This window comes from Tachyglossus aculeatus, chromosome 3, assembly GCF_015852505.1.
Source record: "Tachyglossus aculeatus isolate mTacAcu1 chromosome 3, mTacAcu1.pri, whole genome shotgun sequence".
Taxonomy (NCBI): domain Eukaryota; kingdom Metazoa; phylum Chordata; class Mammalia; order Monotremata; family Tachyglossidae; genus Tachyglossus; species Tachyglossus aculeatus.
In genome coordinates this window covers 37,065,106-37,088,028 of record NC_052068.1, presented here as the reverse complement: position 1 = coordinate 37,088,028, position 22,923 = coordinate 37,065,106, and the positions used below count along the sequence as shown (strand labels likewise).

The 22,923-nt window shown below is 47.9% G+C and overlaps 1 protein-coding gene and 1 non-coding gene across 2 annotated transcripts in view; both read right to left on the bottom strand.

The window, feature by feature from the left end:
- PANK1 (pantothenate kinase 1) overlaps positions 1-22,473 on the bottom strand; it is a 75,431-nt gene extending 52,958 nt beyond the window's left edge. Inside the window, exons 1-2 of the mRNA XM_038743955.1 lie at positions 22,370-22,473; positions 22,206-22,273 (exon numbers count right to left, since the gene is read on the bottom strand). Coding sequence (XP_038599883.1) covers positions 22,206-22,273; positions 22,370-22,464 — 163 coding nt within the window. The 5' untranslated portion in view covers positions 22,465-22,473. The remainder of the gene's footprint in view (positions 1-22,205; positions 22,274-22,369) is intronic.
- On the bottom strand, positions 14,900-14,972 carry TRNAK-UUU. Its single transcript has one exon. It is a non-coding gene; the product is annotated as a tRNA-Lys (tRNA).
- Positions 22,474-22,923: the final 450 nt, after the last annotated feature.

The following is a 22,923-nucleotide window of genomic DNA, read 5'->3' as shown; positions in this document are numbered from 1 at the left end:
TATGACTGATTGGTAGACTGAATGATTAATAATGATGGCATTTGTTAAGCGCTTACTATGTGCAAAGCACTGTTCTAAGGGCTGGGGAGGACTACCTTGTATCCTTGTATTACCTTGGGAGGATACGAGATAATCAGGTTGTCCCACGTGGGGCTCACAGTCTTAATCCCCATTTTCCAGATGAGGTAACTGAAGCCCAGAGAAGTTAAGTGACTTGCTCAAAGTCACACAGCTGGCAAGTGGCGGAGCCGGGATTGGAACCCATGACCTCTGACTCCCAAGCCCGGGCTCTTTCCACTGAGCCACGCTGTACTGAGAAGCTGCATGGCCTTGTGGATAGAACATGAGTCTGCTGTGTGACCTTAGCCAAGTCATTTAACTTCTCTGGGCCTCAGTTACCTCATCTCTAAAATGGGGATTATGACTGTTAGCCTTGTATGGGACAGGGACTGTGTCCAACCTGATTAGCTTGAATCTACCCCAGCACTTAGTACAGTGCCGGGCACATAGCGCTTAACACGTACCACAGTTATCACTATTATAATTATTTACTGAGTGCTTACTGTGTGCAGAGCACTATACTAAGCGCTTGGGAGAGTACATTATAACAGAGTTGGTAAACATGTTCCCTGTCCAGAATAAGCTTATGATCCAGAGGGAGTTTACACTCTAGGGGATATTTTGATGTTTAAGAATTTGGGGGTATTTTTTAATTGAAGTTACTCATTCAATAGTATTTATTGAGTGCTTACTGTGTGCACAGCACTGTACTAAGCACTTGGGAAAGCACAATCACTGAAGTATCTCTCCAATGACGCAGAGCCTTCAAAATCAAGACCTGTGCGGCACTGGCATTTAGAAAAACTCCTCAGAAGGAGGAGGGCTAGACTGTAAGATCCTTGAGCTTAGAACAGTGGTTTGCACATAGTAGGCGCTTAACAAATGCCATCATTATTATTATTATTATTGAGAGTCAGAATTGTGTCTATTTTACTGGACTTTCCCAAAACTTACTATAGTATTCTGCATAGAATAAGCACTAAATAAGTACCATTGATTGATATATAGCCACCTAAACAAGCAGGATGCAACCAAAGGTAACTTTTTTTAAACAAAACTATCTCTGTCGGATGCTCCCAATTCTGCTAGCCTGGTGGATACTTTTTCCTCAATTATACTCTATTAATACTGATGATAATAATAATAATAATAGCATTTGTCACTTACATGTTCCAAGCACTGTATTCGATACTGGGGTAAATAAAAGATAATCAGGTCATGCACAGTCCCTGTTCTACATGGGGCTCACAGTCTAAAAGGGAGGAAAAGCAGGTAATTTAACAGGTAATTTAATCCCCATTTTACAGAAGAGGAAACTGAGGTACAGAGGTTAAGCGACTTGCCCAAGTTTGCCCACATCATCATCATCAATCGTATTTATTGAGTGCTTACTGTGTGCAGAGCACTGTACTAAGCACTTGGGAAGTACAAGTTGGCAACATATAGAGACAGTCCCTACCCAATAGTGGGCTCACAGTCTAAAAGATCTGCCTCTTAACTCTGTCAATTACAAATAGGAGCTTGTTAACAATGACTTTTCAAGGGACACTGAAGAGTAGAGCAGTATATTGCTCAGCCTTATTCAAGGCCTGGTGATTTTCTTTTTTTTTACTGCAACATCAGAACCATTTTGGTGTTCTGGGAAATGTAATCATCTGGTCCAGCAGGAGAAGCAGTGTGGGCTACTGGAAAGAGCACGGGCCTCGGAGTCAGAAAGACCTGGGTTCCACTTCGCTTCTCTGTGCCTCAGTTGCTTCATCTGTAAAATGGGGGTTAAGACTGTGAGCTTCATGTGAGACATGAACTGCGTCCAACCTGATTAGCTTGTGTCGACTCCAGAGCTTAGTACAGTGCCTGGCACATAGTAACCACTTATCAAACACCATAAAAAGCCATATTCTCCACAATTTTTGCTAATGATATGGGTCATTTTATGAGTACGAGGAGAACACAGTGTGTTGGTTTTCATTCTGGGCCTCCGCCTAGTAACACAGTTTATAGTTTTGCAATGTACTTGGAGTTATTCCTCTCTCATTAGGAGTACAATACTTGGATCCTATTGATTTTTTTTAATGGTATTTGTTAAGTACTTACTATGTGCCGGTCACTGTACTAAGCGCTGAGGTACATACAAGGTAATCAGGTTGGACGCAGTCCATGCCCCACATGACACTCACAGTCCTAATCCCCAATATACTGTTGAGGTAACTGAGGCACAGAGAAGTTAAGTGACTTGCCCAAGGTCACACAGCAGACAAGTGGCAGATCAGGATTAGAACCCAGGTCCGATAACTCCCAGGCCCACAGTCTTTCCACTAGACCACACTAATTCCCTAATCAATCAATCAATGGTATTTACTGAGCACTTTCCACGTGCAGAACATTGTACTAAGTGCTTGGGAAAGTACAACAGAATTAGCAGACATGTTCCCCGTCCATAATAATAATAATAATAATGGCATTTGTTAAGAGCTTACTAGGTGTGAAGCACTGTTCTAAGCACTGGGGTGGATACAAGGTGATCAGTTTGTCCCACATGGGGCTCACAGTCTTAATCCCCATTTTCCAGATGAGGGAACTGAGGCCCAGAGAAGTGAAGTGACTTGCCCAAAGTCACACAGCTGACAAGCGGCAGAGCTGGGATTAGAACCCATGACCTCTGACTCCCAAGCCCGGGCTCTTTCCACTGAGCCACGCTGCTTCGATAATGAGTTTACAGTCTAGAGAGAGAGACAGACATTAATATGAACCAACGAGTAATTTATAATGTATAATTTAAAGATAGGTACATATGAACACTAACAGCTCAAATCCTGTATCAAGTCACTGTTTAGATCAAATTACTAATACTTCATAAAATCAATGGTATTTCATTCAATCGTATTTATTGAGCGCTTACTGTGTGCAGTGCACTGCACTAAGTGCTTGGGAAGTACAAGTTGGCAACATATAGAGACGGTCCCTACCCAACATTCATTCATCCATTCAATCGTATTTACTGAGCGCTTACTGTGTGCAGAGCACTGTAATAAGCACTTAGGAGAGTAAAATATGACAGAGTTGGTAGATTATATTCCCTACCTACAAGGCGCTTACAGTCTAGCGGGGGAAACTAACATTAAAAAACAAATTACAGATATGTACATAAATGCTGTGGGGCGACTATCCAGTACTGAAAGGCTACAGATCTAAGTGCCATGGTGATGCAGAAAGGAGAGGGAACAGGGGAAAAGAGGCTTAATCAGAGAACACCTCTTGGAGGAGGCGTGATTTTAATAAAGCTTTGAAGGTGGGAAGAGTGTCGGTCTATCATATATGAAGGGGAAGGGAGTTTCAGGTCAGAGGGAGGCATGGTATCAGCAGCAAGATAGAAGAGATCAAGGAACAGTAAGCAAGTTGGCTATAGAGAAGCCAAGTGTGGAGGCTGGGCCAGCGGCAAATCAGAGAAGTAAGGTAAGAAGGGGTGAGATGATTACTTTAAAGCCAATGATAAGGAGTTTCCTTCACTCATTCAATCGTATTTATTGAGTGCTTACTGTGGAGGAGAGTTTCTGTTTGATATGGAAATGGATGGGCAACCACTGGAGTTTCTTGAAGTGTAGGAAGACGTGGGATGAACATTTTTCTAGAAAAATGATCCAAGAAGCAGAGCAAAGTAAGGATTTGGGTAGGTAAAGGCAGGGAGGTCAGCAAGGAGGCTGATGCAGTAGTCAAGATGGGATATGCTAAGTGCTTGGATCTGGACAGTAGTAGTTTGGATAGAGAGGAAAGGTTGGATTTTAACGACCTCGCGAAGGCAAGACCAACAAAATCTGGTGAGAGATTTAATACGTGGGTTGAACGAGAGAGATGAAACCACCTGGTACAAAAAAAAAGTCAGGATGATTAAGGAGCCACAATCACCTAGAAGATGGTATATAGCAAGTAATCTGAAGCTTATGACAGCTGTGTTATTTGGAGTTAAGGTTCACTTTCAACTACAGTTTGCCTAAGGTATACTGAACACCGTCTCAACCTGTGATTTAGGATGGCAGGTCAAAGTGAAACACTGGCACACGTAATGAAGCCATCCCATACAAAACTGAATTCCAGAAGCAACTAGTTGAGTAGGAGAAGCAGACTGGCTTAGTGGAAAGACCACAGGCTTGGGAGTCAGAGGTTGTGGGGTCTAATCCTGACTCCACCACTTGTTGGCTCTGTGACCTGTGCCTCAGTTACCTCATCTGTAAAACGGGGAATTAAGACTGTGAGCCCCCACATGGGATAACCTGATAACCTTGCATCTCCCCCTGTGAGAAGAAGAGTGCTTGGCACATAGTAAGTACTTAACAAATATCATTATTATTATTAAAAATTTTAGACTGTGAGCCCACTGTTGGGTAGGGACCGTCTCTATATTTTGTCAACTTGTACTTCCCAAGCGCTTAGTACAGTGCTCTGCACACAGTAAGCGCTCAATAAATACGATTGATTGATTGATTAAAAATGGGAATGTGACAGCTTTTTGACTAGTCCCACACACACACTCAGAGAGGGAAGAAGCCAAGAGAATCATTATATGACGCTCCTTGGGGAGGAAAGTGAAAACACTTAGCACAGCCAATCAGAGAGAAGGATTGTGGAGGAAGTGTTCATTCAATCGTATTTATTGAGCGCTTACTGTGTGCAGAGCACTGTACTAAGTACTTGGAAAGTACAATTCAGCGACGAATAGAGGCAATCCCTATGTAACACCAGGTGTTGGGGGTAGAGGAGCTGGTGGTTGCAGAAGATGCCCCTTGGCCATCTTGAAGAGAGGATGGTGAGCTGTGTCCCAGAATAAGGGGATCCAGAAAGATCACATGCTTTGACCCTAACCCTCTGAAACCAAAGAGAGGGTTGGGAGACCCTAAAGGCTCAGGATCCAGCGGCTAGGGCTTTGGAGGAATGAGGCTCCTGCTGCTGAAGGGGAGAAAGAACACTTTAATAATAATAATAATAATAATAATAACAATGATGGTATTTGTTAAGCGCTTACTACGTGACAAGCACTGTTCTAAGCATTGGGGTAGATACAAGGTAATCAGGTTGTCCCAGTGGAGCTCACAGTCTTCATCCCCATTTTACAGATGAGGTAACTGAGGCTCAGAGAAGTTAAGTGACTTGCCCAAAGTCACACAGCTAAGTGGCAGAGCGGGATTAGAACCCATGACCTCTGACTCCCAAGCCTGGGCTCTTTCCACTAAGCCACGCTGCTTCTCAGAGCAGCTTCTTAGGAGACCCCGACGTCTGAAGGATGTGGAGAGGGTCGGACTGAAACCCGGGATGCCCCAAGAAGAGAGGGGGGAAAGGCCACTGGAAAGTGAACGATGGGGAGACTACAGAGAAATACAGGGGGTCCTGGTGGGAGGAGAAGGGGGATTATTAGATCTAGGGAAAGACAGAAGACCGTGAGCTCACTGTGGGCTGGGAATGTCACTGCTTATCACTGCATTGCACGTTCCCAAGCACTTAGTACAGTGCTCTACACACAGTAAGTGCTCAATAAGTACATCTGAAGTAGTCCGGGGTGGGGTTGGGGGTAAGGAGCCTACCCCATGGGGGTCCCGGGGGCAGCGAAGGGGGACTGCAAAGGCCCCCCCAGGTTCCTGGCCCCTCAGATCCTCTCCCCTTAAACCCAGCTCCCGCCCCCTGGCTCTTTTCTGCCCCCTCTTCCGGGACCAGGGCTTGGGGTGGGACTCTCCTCTTCATGGCTCAGTGGAAAGAGCCCGGGCTTTGGAGTCAGAGATCATGGGTTCAAATCCCGGCTCCGCCAATTGTCAGCCGTGTGACTTTGGGCAAGTCACTTCACTTCGTGTCTCAGTTCCCTCATCTGTAAAATGGGGATTAAGACTGTGAGCCCCCCATGGGACGACCTCATCACCTTTGTAACCTCCCCAGTGCTTAGAACAGTGCTCCGCACATAATAATCGCTTAACAAATGCCATCATTATTATTATTATCTGAATGAACGAATTGTTACCAAATTAAGAAAGCACTGTACAATGTTGAGATGTCAGATCCTGGTGACTGCCTGCAGTTGGGCTGGAGGTGAAGCTTTGGGTGGCAGGGCACCGTGGGGAGCTGCTGGAGCCGAAGGAGTGCTAGCCTCCAGCGTGGGAGGCTAGTCACCGATGACCCCTTCAACTTTGAGGAGATGCCCGGGCTTCAATCAAAGGGTGGTGGGATTTTGGGTGCAGACTGCAAGCTGGTTGTGAGCGAGGAATGTGTCTATTCTATTGTACTCTCCCAAGTGCTTAGTACAGTGCCCTGCACACAGTAAGTGCTCAAAAAATACAACTGACTGACTGAAAAAGTCCCCAAACTCTGCATTAGAAGAACGGAAGAAGTGGAAGGCTTTAGGGCCCAGAAGAGGTTGGCCGGGGGGCTGCTAAGGTGTCTCCAGGAGCTCTTCTGGCAGAGATTTAGGTCTGAAAGTCCGGAATTAAGGTCACAACCTATTCTTTCAACCTTTGTAAATAGCTCAAACACTACCAATTTAGAAGTAAAAAAATAAATGGTGTTTTGCTGGTGCCCCACATGTATCGTATCGCACACACTCCCTCTAAATTTTAGGACCACTGTGAATTAACAGGCCTAAACCACACATTTTATATTAACTTCTGAATTCACGGGTACTGATTTTATTCTGGATTTGTTTTTTTGTTTTGTTTTTTGAGGCAGTAAAGGCAGGATACGGTATCCTCTGAACTCCGAAGACATAATTAACCACTTAACCCTACTACAACCCAGCCTCTTCTCTTCTCCAACACCAACCTTACTGTACTTCAAGTTCAACTAATTCACCACCCGTTCCTTGTCCACATCCTCCCTTTAGCCTGGCGCTCCCTTCCCCTTTATATATGACAGACCACAACTTTCCCCACCTTCAAACGCCTACTTAAATCACATAATAATAATTGTGGTATTTGTTAAGCGCTATGTGCCAGGCACTGTACAAAGCGCTGGGGTGGATAAAAGCAAATCGGGTTGGAGACAGTCCCTGTCCCACATCGGGCTCAGTCTCAATCCTCACTTTACAGATGAGGTAACTGAGGCACAGAGAAGTGAAGTGACTTGCCCAAGGTCACACAGCAGCCAAGGGGCAGAGCCGGGATTAGAACTCCTGGCCATCTGAGTCCCAGGTCCCTGCATGTTCTAGCCACTGCGCCTCTCCTCACCTCCAAGAGGACTTCCCTGTCTAATCCCTCATTCCCTAATCCCTTTTGCATTGACTACTAAATTGGAACGGTACTACTTGGTATTTACCCCACCCTAAGCCCCTCAGCTTTTATGTACATATCCGTAATTTACTTTAATGTCTGTCCCCATCTCTAGACTGTAAGCTCCTTGGTGGGCTGCTAAGGAATCTACCAACTCTGTTGAATTGTATGCTCGGAAGCACTCAGTTCACTGCTTTGCACAGTAAGCACTTAAAAAATACCCCTGATTGATTGATTAAAAATTAGTGGAATCTGGAATCTTTTTAAATTGGTGTCTGCCCATTTCAGGGGAATGAGCCAAAAAAAGAGGGCAGCCAACTAAAATGACTGCATGCACTGGGTAAATCATGCTCTGTAAAGTGCCTCGTAAACCTGGCTCCGCCACTTGTCTGCTGTGTAACCTTGGGCAAGTCACTCCACTTCTCTGGGCCTCAGTTCCCTCATCTATAAAATGGGGACTGAGACTGTGAGCCCCACATGGGACAGGGATTGTGTCCAACCTAATTTGCTTATATACACCCCAGCGCTTAGTACAGTGCCTGGCACAGAATAAGTGCTTAAAACACCACAATTATTATTATTATTAGTTATCCAAAAATCTCAAAGCATTCAATCATGTTTTTGAAAGTATTTGTTAAGTGCTTACTATGTGCCAAGCACCATATTATGTGCTGGGTGGATCACGCTAATCAGGTTGGACACATTCTACGTCCCACCTGGGGCTCACAAACTTAATGCCCATTTTTACAAATAAGGTAACAGACACAGGGAAGTGAAGGGTTTTTTTTTTTGTTTCTGTTTTTAAGGTATTTAAGTGCTTACGATGTGCCAGGCACTGTAGTAAGCGGTGGGGTGGATACAGGTTGGGCACAGTCCTTATCTCACATAGAGCTCACAGTTTAATCCCCCTTTTACTGATGAGGTAACAGATACAGAGAAGTTAAATGACTTGCCCAAGGCCACACAGCAGGAAAGTGGCAGAGCCGGGATTAGAATTTAGGTCCTTGCGACTGCCAGGGCCGTGCTCTACCCATTAGGCCATGATGCTTCAATGGACTCGCTGATTCTGGTTTTACCCCATTTTACAGATTGGCTTTGAAGCGCTCTACCAATTTTCTCAATCAAACTTGTAGACTATATCAGATACTTCCCAGCGCACTCTTCTTTCCTCCCAAACCCACATTGCAAGTGTACCCTCGTGGCTATCCAATCACTGTCCCCTTATTGGGACCGTCTCTATATGTTGCCACTTCCCAAGCGCTTAGTACAGTGCTAAGTAAGCACTCAATAAATACGATTGATTGATCATTGGCACAATTCTCCTGCCCGACAACTTCTTTCCTCCCCAAATGTGCCCGATCAGAACTCTCCCCTCTTCAAAGCCCATCTAAAATCCCGCCTTCTAACAAGCTTCTCTCACTGAACTTCCACCCCATCCTCTCAACCCAAAAGCCACGATTTGCACATACTCATTTATTTATATCCTTCCCTCAGCAGTTGGGTATATCCAATGGTACACATAATTATTTATTCTGATTCCACGGTTTATAAATATTTATAGGTCTTTCTCTCCTTGTGGGCATGAATAATAATAATAATGGCATTTGTTAAGCACTTACTATGTGCAAAGCACTGTTCTAAGCGCTGGGGAGGTTACAAGGTGATCGGTTGTCCCACGGGGGGGGGGGGGGGGGGGCTCACAGTCTTCATCCCCATTTTACAGATAAGGCAGCTGAGGCCCAGAGAAGTTAAGTGACTTGCCCAGAGTCACACAGCTGACAAATGGTGGGGCGGGATTTGAACCCATGACCTCCGACTCCAAAGTCCATGCTCTTTTCCACTGAGCCACGAACAGGATTTGTACATCTTTTGTGCTTTCACAAGCCTTCAGTAAAGTGCATTGTTCCAGCGAGCTATTACCAAGGTCCCGAAGGTTACCGCTCTTACTGCAATTCACCCAGAGACCAAGCTCAATCAATGGTATTTACTGAGCGCTTATTACGGGTAGAGCACTGTACTAAGCGCTTGGGAGAGTACATTACAAAAGAGTTAGCAGTCACGGGTTCCCTGCCCACAAGCCTCTGGTTCTTCCTAAAGGCATGTGGAACAGTTCAAAGTATTATATCCAAGGAACAATCAGTCCTTCAGTCCTTTCAAGCAATCTAAATCAGTATCAGGGCCTGGGGCAAAGTCAGCCCGATTATCCAATGCCCAGAGAGGTCCTCCCTCTGGCTCTCTGCATGGACCCTTTCACTTCTCAGATAGGTCCCTGATCAAAATGGGCTTCAGATTTGAGTTTCATCAATGACTAGATGCACAGTAATGGGCATTAACTAGGTCTCTTTTCCCTGACTGATTCAGAGGAAGAATCTATGCAGTCTGGGAAGTAGCCAGTAGAGTTGTGTTTTTCTCCTGCATTATTTCATTCATTCATTCATTCAATCGTATTTATTGAGCATTTACTGTGTGCAGAGCACTGTACTAAGCGCTTGGGAAGTACAAGTTGGTAACATACAGAGATGGTCCCTACTCAATAGCAGGCTCACAGTCTAGAAGGGGGAGACAGACAACAAAACAACACATATTAACAAAATAAATAGAATAGTAAATATGTACAAGTAAAATACAGGAATAAATCTGTACAAACATATATACAGGTGCTGTGGGGAGGAGAAGGAGGTAAGGTGGGGGGATGGGGAGGGGGATGAGGGGGAGAGGAAGGAGAGGGCTCAGTCTGGGAAGGCCTCCTGGAGGAGGTGAGCTCTCAGTAGGGCTTTGAAGGGAGGAAGACAGCTAGCTTGGCAGACGTGCGGAGGGACGGCATTCCAGGCCAGGGGAAGGACGTGGGCCGGGGGGTCGACGGTGGGACAGGCGAGAACAAGGCACAGTGAGGAGGTTAGCGGCAGAGGAGCGGAGGGTGCAGGCTGGGCTGGAGAAGGAAAAAAGGGAGGTGAGGTAGGAGGAGGCGAGGTGGCAGAGAGCCTTGAAGCCGAGAGTGAGGAGTGTTTGCCTGTTGCGTAGGTTGACTGGTAGCCACTGGAGATTTTTGAGGAGGGGATTAACATGCCCAGAGTGTTTCTGCACAAAGATGATCCGGGCAGCAGCATGAAGTACAGATTGAAGTGGGGAGAGACAGGAGGATGGGAGATCAGAGAGGAGGCTGATTCTTCTGTGGGTTGGTGACAGAGCAGCATAAAACTCTGAACCTCATCCATATCCGTGGCTCATCTTCCTGCGGAAAGCCCAGGATCTCACCTGTCTCGCCGCCAACCCCTAGCCGACATTCTGTCTCTGGCCTGGAACGCCCTCCCTCCTCAAATCCGACAATTACTCTCCCCCCACCCCGCTTCAAAGCCTTATTGAAGGCACACCTCCAAGAGGCCTTCCCAAACTAAGCCCCAATTTTCTTCATCTCCCACTCCCTTCTGCGTCGCCCTGACTTGCCCCCTTTTCTCTTCTCCCCTCCCAGCCCCACAGCACTTATGTCCATATCTGTAGTTTCAAGCGCTTAGTACAGTGCTCTGCACACAGTAAGCGCTCAATAAATACAATTGATTGATTGATATATCTGCATTGATGTCCATCTCCCCACTTCTAGACTGTAAGCTCATTGCGCGCAGGGAATGTGACTGCTTATTGTTGTACTATGCTCTCCCAAGCACTTAGTAAGTGCTCTGCACACAGTAAGCACTCAATAAATTCGAATGAATGAACAAATTTTAGGAAAATACCCTTTTGGCCACATTGCTAGACTGCAGAGGAAGGAGGCCTCTCCCTTCAGACTACTTCAGGATTAAATCACTCATCTGTTAACAGAAATCACACGTCCCACTACACAGTCCCAGGTCAACAGTTCTTCATTGAAGGGACTGGAGATAGAATTGATTTTTAGAGGCTTCAATCGTATTTATCGAGTGCCTATTCATTCATTCAATCGTATTTATTGAGCACTTACTGTGTGCAGAGCACTGTACTAAGTGCTTGGGAGAGTACAACACAACAATACACAGTCATGTTCCCTGCCCACAAAGAGTTTACAGCCTGGTGGGGGGGATGGGGACACAGACATTAATATAAATTACAGAGCACTGAACTAAGCACTTCAACATCACTATAACAGACATTCCCTGCCCACAACGAGCTTACAGCCTAGAGGAGACAATCCCTGGCCTGATGCCAGTTCTTTTAGAACAGCTGGGCCCTGATGTTTAAACCTCACCTCTCCATCCTTACGAATGGACACCGAGCCTTCAGAAGCACGACTCCGGAGAGAAGATGCAATGAGAAGTAAGGCAGCCATGCAAGAAGGGATACCCGCCCACACTCCCAAGGCAGGTTCCAACAGGTAGGCCACAGCAGCATTCCTGATTGGGCCCATCTTGCCTCCACATCTTCTTCTGCTAGTCAGGCAGGTGAGGACGCGCGCATTCACTTGGTTGCAAATCCAACCCCCTGCTCACACCATTACCTTCTTAGAATTGTGCACAATCGGAGCCATATATTTATTAGGAACTGCCCGGTTAAAAACCTCTCATGCAAGAAAACAGTGTTTGCAAGAGAACCACCATTCCAGTGTCAAAATGTCCATTAAGAGTTTGTTTCCCTTCTTGCCAAGCCACAGAGTCAGGGCTTGGTAGAGTTCTCTGCACAGAATGGGCGATCGATAACATTGATTGATACAGAAAGGTACACTGCTTGGCAAAGTAAACAATGTTTTGATTTCTGCCTTTATCCTGGCCTTATCGCTCTTCCAGAAGCCTGCCTGAGCGATTAGATGCATGGAATTAGATTTTATATGGTGCTCTGTCTGTGGAATTCTGTGAAGACTCAAAAACCTTACCTATATATAGGTCTGTCCCTTGACTATTTTCCCGGCCTCCTGAATCATGCTGTGGTTTCTTTAGGTACTGACAAAATGTGTACATGGCATTAAATTACTTCTTTTACAGCTCCTTTTAATGCAAACAGAATTCACCTGCTCAAGATCTTTTTCTTCTCAGGTGTCAACTGGCCCACTCTAAAATCCAGTTTAAAGTGGGCCTTTCCAAACCGCACACGCCCTAAACTTTCTTAAATACAAATGGGTTACTGCATTACTATGCTGGTCAGGGTGTAATTGACAAAAGAAAGTAACACAATGCACACACAGGACAATGAGCAAAGTTTAGGACTAAGTAGGGGGAAAAGATATTTTTGCTTTAGGTAAACTGAGTGAGAAGGCAACAGGTAATGATGTGATTGTTTTCCACCAGAGCTTTACTTGGAAAAACAAAGCCCAAATTAAATTCAGTTAGAATTCTTAAAAGAAGTTAGTGCAATATTTTCATGTACATTTTTGTTTGTTTGCAGGGCACATTTTCTAATACTAAATAATGATTTCAACAGGTAATGTTCATCTGATTAATACTTGATGAAATGGTGAAGAAACAATTGCAAAGGTTGACAGACTTGTGGGCAGGGAATATGTCTATCAATTCTGTTATATCATGTTCTCACAAGCACTTTGTACAGTGCTCTGCACCCAGTAAGCGCTCCACAAGTATAACTGATTGACACTTCACTGGACTTTTGCTCTGAGTGTTCAGGCGCCAACTTCCTACCAAAGCGGAGCTCTGTCTGTTTGAAAGAGCCCAAACCCAGCAAGAAATAATAATAATAATAATGTTGGTATTTGTTATGCGCTTACTATGTGCCAAGCACCGTTCTAAGCACTGGGGGATACAAGGGAATCAAGGTTGTCCCACGTGAGGCTCAGTGTCCATTTTACAGATGAGGGAACTGAGGCCCAGAGAAGTGAAGTGAGCTCAAAGTCACACAGCTGACAAGTGGCGGAGCCAGGATTAGAACCCATGACCTCTGACACCCAAGCCCGGGCTCTTTCCACTGAGCCACGCTGCTTCTCAATCATCACAAGGACTAAGTTAAGGGTGGAGAAGCAGCATGGGCTAGTGGGCCTGCGACTCAGAAGACCTGGGTTCTAATCCCAGCTGCACTATTTGCTTGCTGTGTGACCTTGGGCCAGTCAGTTTGCTTCTCTGCGCCTCAGTTAACTCATCTGTAAAATGGGAATTAAGTCTGTGAGCCCCATTTGGGACATGGACAGTGTCCAAACTGATCATCCAGTATCTCCCCCAGTGCTTAATACAGGGTCTGGCACATAGTAAGGACTTAAATAGCATTAAAAAGAAAAGATGATTAACCTTGCCTTTCTTCCCATGATTGTAATCTCCTTAAGAGGGTGCTGATCCAGTCAAACAATCAATCAATGGTACCTACTGAATGCTTACTTTGTCCGGGTCACTGTACTAGGTGCTCAGGAGAGTACGCTACAATGGATCGCTGCCCTCGAGGAGCTTACGGTTTTAGCGGCTTCACCAATATAGTCTCAAGCACTTCGAACTGGAGGCGTGGAAGGCCCTTCCCTCTTCATACTCAACAGAGGATCATTCTCTCCCCCTTCAAACACTTACTGAAGGCACATCTCCTCCAAGAGGCCTTCCCCAACTAAATCCTCATTTCCTTTTCTCCCCCTCCCTTCTGCGTTGCCCTTGAACTTGGATTTGCCTCCTTTATTCTTCACCTCTCCCTGCTCCCCATAGCACTTATAGCAGCGTGGCACAGTGGAAAGAGCACGGGCTTGGGAGTCAGAGGTCATGAATTCTAATCCCAGTTCCGCCACTTGTCAGCTGTGAGACTTTGGACAAGTCACCTCACTTCTCTGGGCCTCAGTTCCCTCATCTGTAAAATGGGGGTGAAGACTGTCGGCCCCACGTGGGACAACCTGATTACCTTGTATCTCCCCCAGTGCTTAGAATAGTGCTTGACACATAGTAAGCACTCAACAAATACCATCATTACTATTATTATAGGACATATTTGTAATGTACTTATATTAATGGCTGCCTCCCCCTCTGAACTGTAAATTCCTTGAGGACAGGATACATATCCACCAACCCTGTTGTACTCTCTCAAGGGCTTATTACAGTGTTCTGCACAAAGTGCTCAATAAATACCGCTGATTGACTGTGGGCAAGGAATGTTGTCTCCCAACTGTTATATTGTACTCTCCCAAACCTTAGTACAGTGCTCTGCACACCGTAAGTGCTCATTCATTCATTCATTTATTCAACTGAATTTATTAGGTGTATGTGTAGAGCACTATGTGTACAGCACTGTACTAATCAATCAATCGTATTTATTGAGCGCTTACTGTGTGCAGAGCACTGTACTAAGCGCTTGGGAAGTACAAGCTGGCAACATATAGAGACGGTCCCTACCCAACAGTGGGCTCACAATCTAGAAGGGGGAGACAGAGAACAAAACAAAACATATTAACAAAATAAAATAGAGTAGATATGTACAAGTAAAATAAATAAATAGAGTAATAAATACATACAAACATATATACATATATACAGATGCTGTGGGGAAGGGAAGGAGGTAAGGCGGGAGAGAATGGAGAGGGGAAGGAGGGGGAGAGGAAGGAGGGGGCTCAGTCTGAGAAGGCCTCCTGGAGGAGGTGAGCTCTCAGTAGGGCCTTGAAGGGAGGAAGAGAGCTAGCTTGGCGGCTGTGGGGAGGAAAAAAAAACCCAAGCAACCGCCCGAACAGGGACTTGAACCCTGGACCCTCAGATTAAAAGTCTGATGCTCTACCGACTGAGCTACCCGGGCTTTTAGAGTTTGGGAGACTAAGCATTTGGGACTGAGCTACCCAGGCTCTAAGCGTTTGGGAGATTGCAATTTGACAACAAACAATGACATTCCCTGCCCACAATGAGCTCACAGTTTTGGGGGTGGGGTGCGGGGTGGGGGACAGACAACACAAATAAATACAATTACGGATATATACATAATTGCTTTGGGGCTGGGGGCGGGGTCAAGAGCAAGTCAAGGTGACACAGAAGGGAGTGGGGGATGAGGAAAAGTGGGTCTTAGTCTGGGAAGGCCTCTTGGAGGAGATGGGCCTTCAGTAAGGCTTTGAAGTGGGGAAGAGTAATTGTCTGTCTGGCTTTGAGGAGGGAGGGGCTCCAGAGACAGGACACCTGGCAGGGGTTGGGGGGGAAAGACAGGCGAGATCCGAGGCACAGTGAGAAGGTTAATACTTGAGGATCCAAGTACGCGGGTTGCTCTCAATAACATACGATTGATTGATTGATTGATGGCTGCCCTGCACAGAGCCACCCTCCAGCACTACTACTGATCCTCAAGGTTCGGTTCTTGGTCCCCTTCTGTAATCGATCTACACTCACTCCCTTGGTGACCTCATTCGCTCCCACGGCTTCAACTATCATCTCTACGCTGATGACACCCAGATCTACATCTCTGCCCCTGCTCTCTCCCCCTCCCTCCAGGCTCGCATCTCCTCCTGCCTTCAGGACATTTCCATCTGGATGTCTGCCCACCACCTAAAACTCAACATGTCCAAGACTGAACTCCTTCTCTTCCCTCCCAAACCGTGCCCTCTCCCTGACTTTCCCATCTCTGTCGACGGCACTACCATCCTTCCCGTCTCACAAGCCCGCAACCTTGGTGTCATCCTCGATTCCGCTCTCTCGTTCACCCCTCACATCCAAGCCGTCACCAAAACCTGCCGGTCTCAGCTCTGCAACATTGCCAAGATCCGCCCTTTCCTCTCCATCCAAACCGCTACCCTGCTCGTTCAAGCTCTCATCCTATCCCGTCTGGACTACTGTATCAGCCTCCTCTCCGATCTCCCATCCTCTTGTCTCTCCCCACTCCAATCCATACTTCACGCCACTGCCCGGATTGTCTTTGTCCAGAAACACTCTGGACATGTTACTCCCCTCCTCAAAAATCTCCAGTGGCTACCAATCAACCTACGCATCAGGCAGAAACTCCTCACCCTCGGCTTCCAGGCTGTCCATCCCCTCGCCCCCTCCTACCTCCCCTCCCTTCTCTCCTTCTCCAGCCCAGCCCGCACCCTCCGCTCCTCTGCCGCTAACCTCCTCACCGTGCCTCGTTCTCGCCTGTCCCGCCATCAACCCCCAGCCCACGTCCTTCCCCTGGCCTGGAATGCCCTCCCTCTGCCCATCTGCCGAGCTAGCTCTCTTCCTCCCTTCAAGGCCCTACTGAGAGTTCACCTCCTCCAGGAGGCCTTCCCAGACTGAGCCCCCTCCTTCCTCTCCCCCTCGCCCCCCTCTCCATCCCCCCGTCTTACCTCCTTCCCTTCCCCACAGCACCTGTATATATGTATATATGTTTGTAGGTATTTATTACTCTATTTATTTATCTTGTACATATCTATTCTATTTATTTTATTTTGTTAATATGTTTTGTTTCATTCTCTGTCTCCCCCTTCTAGACTGTGAGCCCACTGTTGGGTAGGGACGATCTCTATGTGTTGCCAACTTGTGCTTCCCAAGTGCTTAGTACAGTGCTCTGCACACAGTAAGCGCTCAATAAATACGATTGAATGAATGAATGATTGAATATATATCCCCCCCAGCGCTTAGAACAGTGCTTTGCACATAGTAAGCGCTTAACAAATGCCATCATCACTGTTCTAGGTGCTGCGGTAGATACAAGGTCATCAGGTTGTGTCCCACATGAGGCTGTCTTCATCCCCGTTTTCCCAGTGAGGTCACTGGGGCCCAGAGAAGTGAAGTGATTTGCCCAAAGTCACACAGCGGGTAAGGGGCGGAACTGGAACCCACGACCTCTGACTCCCAAGCCTGGGCTCTTGCTTCGCTTCGGATCTAGGGGTGTCGGGGGCAAGGAGTCTTCAGATGAAGCAGCGTGGCTCAGTGGAAAGAGCCCAGGCTTGGGAGTCGGAGGTCGTGGGTTCTAATCCCGGCTCCGCCACTTGTCAGCTGTGTGACTTTTGGCAGGACACTTAACTTCTCTGGGCCTCAGTTACCTCATCTGTAAAATGGGGATTAAGACTGTGAGCCCCACGTGGGACAACCTGATGACCTTGTATCTACCCCAGTGCTTAGAACAGTGCTTGGCACATAGTAAGCACTTAACAAATACCGACATTATTAACATTATTATCCCTGTTTTCCCAGTGAGGTCACCTGAGGCCCAGAGAAGTGACTTGCCCAAAGTCACCCAGCTAATATGGGGCAGAATTAGAACCCACGACCCGACTCCCAAGCTCTTGCTTCCCTTCGGATCTGCGTGGCTCAGTAGGAAAGCAGCGTGGCTCAGTGGAAAGAGCCTGGGCTTAGGAGTCAGAGGTACTGAGTTCTAATCCCGACTCCGCCACGTATCGGCTGTGTGACCTTGGGCAAGTCATTTCACTTCTCTGGGCCTCAGTGACCTCCTCCGTAAAGTGGGGATGAAGACTGTGAGCCCCATAGGGGACAACCTGATTACCCTGTATCTATCCCAGTGCTTAGAACAGTGCTTGGCACATAATAAGCACTTAACCAATACCATCATCTTTATTATCATTATTATCATCTAGGGAGGGTGGGGGGCAAGGATGGGGCACGGGGGCAGGCAGTGCCCTGTGAGCCCACTGTTGGGTAGGGACTGTCTCTATATGTTGCCAACTTGTACTTCCCAAACGCTTAGTACAGTGCTCTGCACACAGTAAGCGCTCAATAAATACGATTGATTGATTGATTGTACTTCCCAAGCGCTTAGTAGAGTGCTCCGCACACAGTAAGTGCTCAATAATTACAATTGAATGAATGAATGAATGAATGAGCTGCCCCCCAGCTGGGACCTTCATGCCCGTGCCGATGTAGGGACCGTCTCAATCTGTTGCCGACTTGTCCTTCCCAGGCGCTTAGTCCAGTGCTCTCACACTGTAAGCGCTCAATAAATACGACTGAATGAATTAATTAATGAATTGATGACCTCCCCTTCAGTTTTGTTTTGTTGTCTGTCTCCCCCTTCTAGACTGTGAGCCCGCTGTTGGGTAGGGATTGATTCTCTCTCTGTTGCTGACTTGTACTTCCCAATCACTCAGTACAGTGCTCTGCACACAGTAATTGCTCATAAAATATGGATGGATGGATGGATGGATGGATGGATGGGTGAATGAATGAATGAATGAATGAATGAATGAATGAATAGCGATGCCAGGGCGCCGGGCAGCCCCTCGCCAAGGTCACGGAGAATGCCCCCCCACCTGACCCCGGCCCCCTCTGTCCTATGCCCGGGCAGAAGCGGCCATTCCCCTGGGCCTCTGCCCAAAGGGCCGGGCTGCAAGCAGCGTGGCTCAGTGGAGAAGCCCGGGCTTCAGAGTCAGAGGTTGTGGGTTCAAATCCCGGCTCCGCCAGCTGTCAGCTGTGTGACTTTGGGCAAGTCACTTCACTTCTCTGGGCCTCAGTTATCTCATCTGTAAAATGGGGATTAAGACTGTGAGCCCCCCGTGGGGCAACCTGATCACCTTGTAACCTCCCCAGCGCTTAGAACAGTGCTTTGCACATAGTAAGTGCTTAATAAATGCCATTATTATTATTATTATTATTCTATGGAGACCTAGGTGCAAACGGACAGACATGGCTCCCAAAACAGAGAAGCAGCGTGGCTCAGTGGAAAGAGCCCGGGCTTTGGAGTCAGAGGCTATGGGTTCTAATCCTGGCTCCGCCAATTGTCCGCTGGGTTACTTTGGGCAAGTCACGTCACTTCTCTGGGCCTCAGTTACCTCATCTGTAAAATAGGGATGAAGACTGGGAGCCCCCTGGGGGATAACCTGATCACCTTGTATCCTTCCCAGCGCTTAGAACAGTGCTCTGCACATAGTAAGCGCTTAATAAATGCCATTATTATTATTATCCTCTGGGCCTCAGTTCCCTCATCTGTAAAATGGGGATGAAGACTGGGAGCCCCCCGTGGGACAACCTGCTCACCTTGTAATCTCCACGGCACTTAGAACAGTACTTGGCACAGAGTGAGCGCTTAATAAATGCCATCATTATTATTATTATTCTTACTCTCTGGGCCTCAGTTCCCTCATCTGTAAAATGGGGATGAAGACTGGGAGGCCCCCGGGGGACAACCTGATCACCTTGTAACCCCTACAGCGCTTAGAACAGTGTTTGGCACATAGTAAGTGCTTAATGAATGCCATCATTATTACTATTATTCTTACTCTCTGGGCCTCAGTTCCCTCCTCTGTAAAATGGGAATGAAGACTGGGAGCCCCCCGGGGGACAACCTGATCACTTTGTAACCTCTGCAGCGCTTAGAACAGTGTTTGGCACATAGTAAGTGCTTAATGAATGCCATCATTATTACTATTATTCTTACTCTCTGGGCCTCAGTTCCCTCCTCTGTAAAATGGGGATGAAGACTGGGAGCCCCCCCGGGGGACAACCTGATCACTTTGTAACCTCTGCAGCGCTTAGAACAGTGTTTGGCACACAGTAAGTGCTTAATGAATGCCATCATTATTACTACTATTCTTACTCTCTGGGCCTCAGTTCCCTCCTCTGTAAAATGGGAATGAAGACTGGGAGCCCCCCGGGGGACAACCTGATCACCTTGTAACCTCTACAGCGCTTAGAACAGTGTTTGGCACATAGTAAGTGCTTAATGAATGCCATCATTATTACTACTATTCTTACTCTCTGGGCCTCAGTTCCCTCCTCTGTAAAATGGGAATGAAGACTGGGAGCCCCCCGGGGGACAACCTGATCACTTTGTAACCTCTGCAGCGCTTAGAACAGTGTTTGGCACACAGTAAGTGATCAATGAATGCCATCATTATTACTATTATTCTTACTCTCTGGGCCTCAGTTCCCTCCTCTGTAAAATGGGGATGAAGACTGGGAGCCCCCCGGGGGACAACCTGATCACTTTGTAATCTCTGCAGCGCTTAGACCAGTGTTTGGCACATAGTAAGTGCTTAATGAATGCCATCATTATTACTATTATTCTTACTCTCTGGGCCTCAGTTCCCTCCTCTGTAAAATGGGGATGAAGACTGGGAGCCCCCCGGGGTACAACCTGATCACTTTGTAATCTCTGCAGCGCTTAGAACAGTGTTTGGCACATAGTAAGTGCTTAATGAATGCCATTATTATTACTATTATTCTTACTCTCTGGGCCTCAGTTCCCTCCTCTGTAAAATGGGGATGAAGACTGGGAGCCCCCCGGGGGGCAACCTGATCACTTTGTAACCTCCCCAGAACAGTGATTTGCAGAGAGTAAACGCGTAATAAATGCCATCATTATCATTATTATTCTCTGGGCCTCAGTGACCTCCCCTGTAAAATGGAGATGAAGACTGGGAGCCCCCCTGGGGACAAGGTGATCACCTTGTAACCTCCGCAGCGCTTAATCAGTGCTTGGCACAGAGTAAGCGCTTAATTAATACCATCATTATTATTATCATTCTCTGCTCCTCAGTTCCCTCCTCTGTACAATGGGGATGAAGACTGGGAGCACCCCGGGGGACAAGGTGATCACCTTGTAACCTCCGCAGCGCTTAGAGCAGTTCTTGGCACAGAGTAAGCGCTTAACAAATACCATCATTATTCTTATTGTTCTCTGCGCCTCAGTGACCTCCTCTGTAAAATGGGGATGAAGACTGTGAGCCCCCCCAGGGGATAAGGTGATCACCTTGTAACCTCCACAGCGCTTAGAACAGTACTTGGCACAGAGTAAGCGCTTAATAAATACCATCATTATTATTATTGTTCTCTGCGCCTCAGTTCCCTCCTCTGTACAATGGGGATGAAGACTGGGAGCCCCCCGGGGGACAAGGTGATCACCTTGTAACCTCCGCAGCGCTTAGAGCAGTTCTTGGCACAGAGTAAGCGCTTAACAAATACCATCATTATTCTTATTGTTCTCTGCGCCTCAGTGACCTCCTCTGTAAAATGGGGATGAAGACTGTGAGCCCCCCCAGGGGATAAGGTGATCACCTTGTAACCTCCACAGCGCTTAGAACAGTACTTGGCACAGAGTAAGCGCTTAATAAATACCATCATTATTATTATCGTTCTCTGCGCCTCAGTTCCCTCCTCTGTACAATGGGGATGAAGACTGGGAGCCCCCCGGGGGACAAGGTGATCACCTTGTAACCTCCGCAGCGCTTAGAGCAGTTCTTGGCACAGAGTAAGCGCTTAACAAATACCATCATTATTCTTATTGTTCTCTGCGCCTCAGTGACCTCCTCTGTAAAATGGGGATGAAGACTGTGAGCCCCCCCAGGGGATAAGGTGATCACCTTGTAACCTCCACAGCGCTTAGAACAGTACTTGGCACAGAGTAAGCGCTTAATAAATACCATCATTATTATTATCGTTCTCTGCGCCTCAGTTCCCTCCTCTGTACAATGGGGATGAAGACTGGGAGCCCCCCGGGGGACAAGGTGATCACCTTGTAACCTCCGCAGCGCTTAAACAGTGCTTGGCACAGAGTAAGCGCTTAATAAATACCATCATTATTATTATCATTCTCTGCGCCTCAGTTCCCTCCTCTGTACAATGGGGATGAAGACTGGGAGCCCCCCGGGGGACAAGGTGATCACCTTGTAACCTCCGCAGCGCTTAGAACAGTACTTGGCACAGAGTAAGCGCTTAATAAATACCATCATTATTATTATTGTTCTCTGCGCCTCAGTGACCTCCTCTGTAAAATGGGGATGAAGACTGTGAGCCCCCCCGGGGGATAAGGTGATCACCTTGTAACCTCCGCAGCGCTCAGAACAGTTCTTGGCACAGAGTAGGCGCTTAATAAATACCATCATTATTATTAGTATTCTCTGCCCCTCAGTGACCTCCCCTGTACAATGGGGATGAAGGCTGGGAGCCCCCCGGGGGACAAGGTGATCACCTTGTAACCTCCGCAGCGCTTGGCACAGTTCTCGGCCCAGAGTAGGCGCTTAATGAATACCCTCTTTATCATTATGATGATTAATAAACGTTTCCTAGATGTGATTACGGTGCGGCTTCTTAAGGGTCCGGCCCCCGCTGGACTCACGTGGGCGTGTGCGCGGGCCCGAGTCGGCCCTCCGCCGCAGCCGGCTCCTCTTGGCCGGGGCCTCCGGGGGCCGCTCCTCCTCCTCCTCCTCCTCCTCCTCCTCCTCCTCCTCCTCCCGCTCCTCCTCCTCGTCCTCCTCCTCCTCCTCCTCCTCCTCCGGGGGCTCGGGGGTCCGCGTCGGGTCCGGGCCGAAGCCGTTGAGGAGGAGGAGGCCGCGGGCGGCGGGGCTGTGCCGAGCCCGGTCCCCCGGCTCCCCCATAGCCCGGGCGGGCGGGCGGGCGGACAGAGGGACGGCCGGGCTGGCGGGCGGACGGACGGACGGACGGACGGTGTGGGTGTGGGTGTGGGTGTGGGTGTGGGTGTGGGTGTCGGTGTGGTCCCGCCGCCGGGGGTCACATCCTCGGCCGCCTGAGGCCCCGGCCCCTCCCGGGCGGCCGACCCGACCCGACCCGGCCCGCCCCCGGATCCCCCGGCCCCGACACCGCCCACGCCACGCCCGCCTGCCTCCTCCTCTCCTCCTCCCGCTCCCGCTCCTCCTCCTCTTTCTCCCGCCTCTCCTGGCCCTCCTCCTGCTTCTCTCCTTCTCGCCCTCCTCCACCTCCTACTTCTTCTCCTCCTCCTCCTGCTTCTCTCCTTCTCCCCCTCCTCCTCCTACTTCTTCTTCTCCTCCTGATCCCCCTTCTCCCCTTTCTCCTCCTGCTTTTCTCCTTCCCCTCCT